The sequence below is a fragment of the Nannospalax galili genome, unplaced genomic scaffold (assembly GCF_000622305.1).
Source record: "Nannospalax galili isolate Female #2095 unplaced genomic scaffold, S.galili_v1.0 C49919742, whole genome shotgun sequence".
Taxonomy (NCBI): domain Eukaryota; kingdom Metazoa; phylum Chordata; class Mammalia; order Rodentia; family Spalacidae; genus Nannospalax; species Nannospalax galili.
Window position 1 is genome coordinate 1 of NW_008481432.1, and position 3,656 is coordinate 3,656.

Here is a 3,656-nt window from a genome sequence, read left to right on the forward strand (position 1 = left end):
TATATTTAATAGTATAGGAAGATACCCACTTATGTTATTAAGTTCACCTACATTATTAAGGTTATAGAGCTTTGGGTATAAAACAATTCTAATTTTTATGAAAATAAATAAGGGTATTTTAATAATTATATGCTAAATATCCATAGTATATTTTAATAATTATATACTAAATATCCATAGTGATCATCTGGCAGCCTAATGGTGACTTTTATTTTATTCTGCCTGTATTTTCTTATTTATTTATTTATTTATTTATTGTATATCCGTGTGTGTGTGCATGTTCACATGTATGTAGGCAGGTGCATGTGCATGGGTGCTCACATGTATATAGAAGTCAGAAGTTAACACTAAATGTCTTCTCCAATTACCCTTTTCATTTTCTGAGGTACGATCTCTCATGAAATCAGAAGCTCACTGAAGCTTGCTCTGAGGATTTCTTGTTTCTCTGCTAAGTGGCCACCATACCTACCTGGCTTTTTATGTGAGTTCTAAGGATCTGAACTCCAGCTCTCACACTTGCATAGCAGTGCTTTATCCACTGAGCAATCACCACAGCCCCTCCAAATTGTTAATAAATACGCATTTTATTGCATTATGGAAACAGCCATTTCAAACCATAGACTGAAGCATCTTCCTCCTCATGACAATATGGAGGGAGCAGCCAATTTAATGTTCAAGTCATAGGTAACAAAATTTCCATTCAGTCAAGGAGGTTTTCTCTAACTAATAACCTATTATTAGTGGATCTTGGTTGATTCAAACAATCTACTTTTATAGGATGCTTCAACAACCCTGTTGCATTCATTTTCTGTTGTTGAAGGAGGTCCAATTAGAAAGCACTCTACCTTCTCTATATTATTTTTCTAAATGTTGTCTGTTCCCTCAGAATTAAATTTTCAAATCTATTTTCTATTTGTTTATTTCACACAATTGTTATCTAAATATTCTTTCAATATGCATTTTTCTTTGGGGAAAAATGTTGGTAGAGAAATAAAAACTTCTTAGCTCATATTTTTGTTTATTGAAAGTTTTCCTTGTCACACTGATATTTCTTTTTTACTCTTCATTGCTCATTTCCATCTCTTCACTTTCAGATACTCCTCCTTCTCAAAATGACGTATTGCACCTAAGAGGTCATAATTACAGGTGGAAACTTGCCCGTAGGTTCATATCCTAGTTCTGACATTCATTTGCTCTGTGACTTTGAGCAACTTACTCAACCTCTCCTCTCTAAGGTTAAGTTTCCTAATCTACAATTTTCAAACAGTATCTACCTCTTATGGTTAAGAGAATTCAATTAACTACTAGAGCCAATCACTTAGTACCCAGCACAGGACAATCATGATGTAATTCATAGTTGTCAACATTTTACAGTACAGTACTTCCCTTCCTCATCCAGATTGTACCCCCATTTCTTCATACACACACTCTACTTGCATAAGCCACAATACCATTTAGAAGCCATAAGTGAATCCATAACATTGGTTAAGGCCAGAAGAAGGAAGTATCACTTGGGAACTACCACCCTGTGAGTACCCTCCGCAGGGCGCCCTGCACATCAGGATTCCTGAGGCTGTAGATGAGTGGATTCAGCATAGGGCTGATGACAGTGTTGAGGATGCCAATGCCCTTGTCCTTATCTGAGGACTCCACTGACCCTAGTCTCATGTAGCTGAAGACACCTGTTCCATAGAAGATGCCCACCACAGTGAGGTGGGAGCTACACGTGGAGAAGGCCTTCTTTCTGCCCTCAGCAGAGCGGATTCTCAGTACAGCAGCTACCACATGGGCATATGATACTGTGATGAGGACCAAGGGAACCACACCCATGAAGGCTGCTGCTACAAAGAGCAGCTGCTCATTAAGTTGGATGCTGGAGCAGGAGAGCTGGAAGAGCTGGGGGAGGTCACAGTAGAAGTGATTGATCACGTTGGGGCCACAGAATTTAAGAGTAGACAAAGCAACAGTTTGGGTCAATGCATTGCTGAAAGAAAAGACACATGACAGGGCCACTGAGGCCTTCTGGATCCCCCAGCTCATGCGGGTGCTGTAGGTGAGGGGTTGGCAGATGGCCAGATAGCGGTCATAGGCCATGACAGTCAGCAGGAAGCAGTCTGCTCCAGCAAGGAGGTGGAAGAAGAAAAGCTGTGAGAGGCAGGCCCTATAGGGGATGCTTCTGTCACGGGATAGGAAATGCTTCAACATGGCAGGGACAGTGACACTGATGCATCCAACATCCAGCATAGACAAGTTTCCCAGGAAGAAGTACATGGGGGTGTGGAGTTTGGGTTCAATAAGGATAGCAGCCAGGATGCTGAAGTTGCCACCAAGAGTAGCAACATACGCAAGCAGGAAGATGACAAAGAGCATGGGCCGTAGGGTCGGAGTCTCTGTGAGACCCAGCAGGACAAACCTAGACACAAGTGAATCATTTCCTGTGACTTCCATATCCATAACTCTCTTCTACCAGTAGTCACCTGAATGAAGTTCAAAGCTATCAAATATAATAAATAGAGAATGGCACCTTGATAACCAACACCAAGCATTGCAACGTCCAGGAGCAGGCCAGATGCCAGGGTACATGCAAGGTAAAGGGAAGAAAATTAAAGACTGGTACATAATAGATAAAGATGCGATACATCTGACTCTTAATGGGAAAGAGCAATGGCATTAGACAGACTCAAACAGAGGTATGCATAATGATATAACAAGGGAGACAAATATGATCATTGAAAGGCTAGAGAGAAAGATTATTTGCTGAGGCCAAAAGTCTAGAGTGGAAACCACAGTCTTCAGATGGTAACCTGGCCATAATTCAGGTGCACAAGATCCCAGAAGATGAAAGGGAAGCTTCAGGAGAAGAAAAGTCATGGTTTCCTCCCCCAACCTGTACTGCGTGCGTCTTTGTGCAGTCTCTCTCAGTATTTTAGGAGGACTGGTTCCAGAACTCCTCAGATACCAAATCTGAGGGTGCTCAAGTCTCATGTATAAAGTGCTCTAGCATTTGTATATCTATGTACTTTAAGTCATTTCTAGGTGATTTATAACACCTAACCCAGTGTGAATGGTATGTACATTTTTTGTTTAGAAGATATTGATAAGAGGAAAAAAGTTTGTACTTATCAGGTCACATGAGTTTTTTCCACATATTTTTGATCCATGGCTAGCTGAATCCACAGATGGGAAACTCAAAGCAGATGGCCAATTACAAGGGAAACTAGTCATAAAAAAACCACCATGGCTTAAACTATTGGAACATTAAGTTGTAAAGTCACAAGATGTTGTCTGGACCTTTCAGGAAAAGGTGAAATGACATGAAAAACAGTGACAGTAGAGGAAAATACATCATTGAAGACACTTCCAACTCCAAAGCTGGTGATGTTTTCAGATTTTCTAAGATATAAGATTATATATTACATTCCTCTATAGAGAGCCCAGGAAAATTGGGCGCTAAAGTGCTGACACTTTTCTACATAAGAACAATGTGGAAAGAGCCTTGAGTAAGGTGAAAATTCAGGGCTTAAGCACCCAGGTGAGTTGAGCAGCCACAGTTGAATGGATACTCAACTGAATTCTCTCACAGCTGGAGCGTTGAACAAGTGGATACCCAAACCCTGATTTCCCCTCGACCTCCCATTCTACCACCAAAAAGCCTT

At 40.8% G+C, this 3,656-nt stretch overlaps 1 protein-coding gene across 1 annotated transcript; it reads right to left on the minus strand.

Annotated features, from left to right (window-relative positions):
- Nucleotides 1–1,484: 1,484 nt before the first annotated feature.
- On the minus strand, nt 1,485–2,468 carry LOC103728591 (putative olfactory receptor 3A4). The gene has a single exon (XM_008826571.2). It carries the CDS (start codon nt 2,452–2,454, stop codon nt 1,519–1,521), a length of 936 nt encoding a protein of 311 aa, XP_008824793.1. The 5' UTR covers nt 2,455–2,468; the 3' UTR covers nt 1,485–1,518.
- Nucleotides 2,469–3,656: the final 1,188 nt, after the last annotated feature.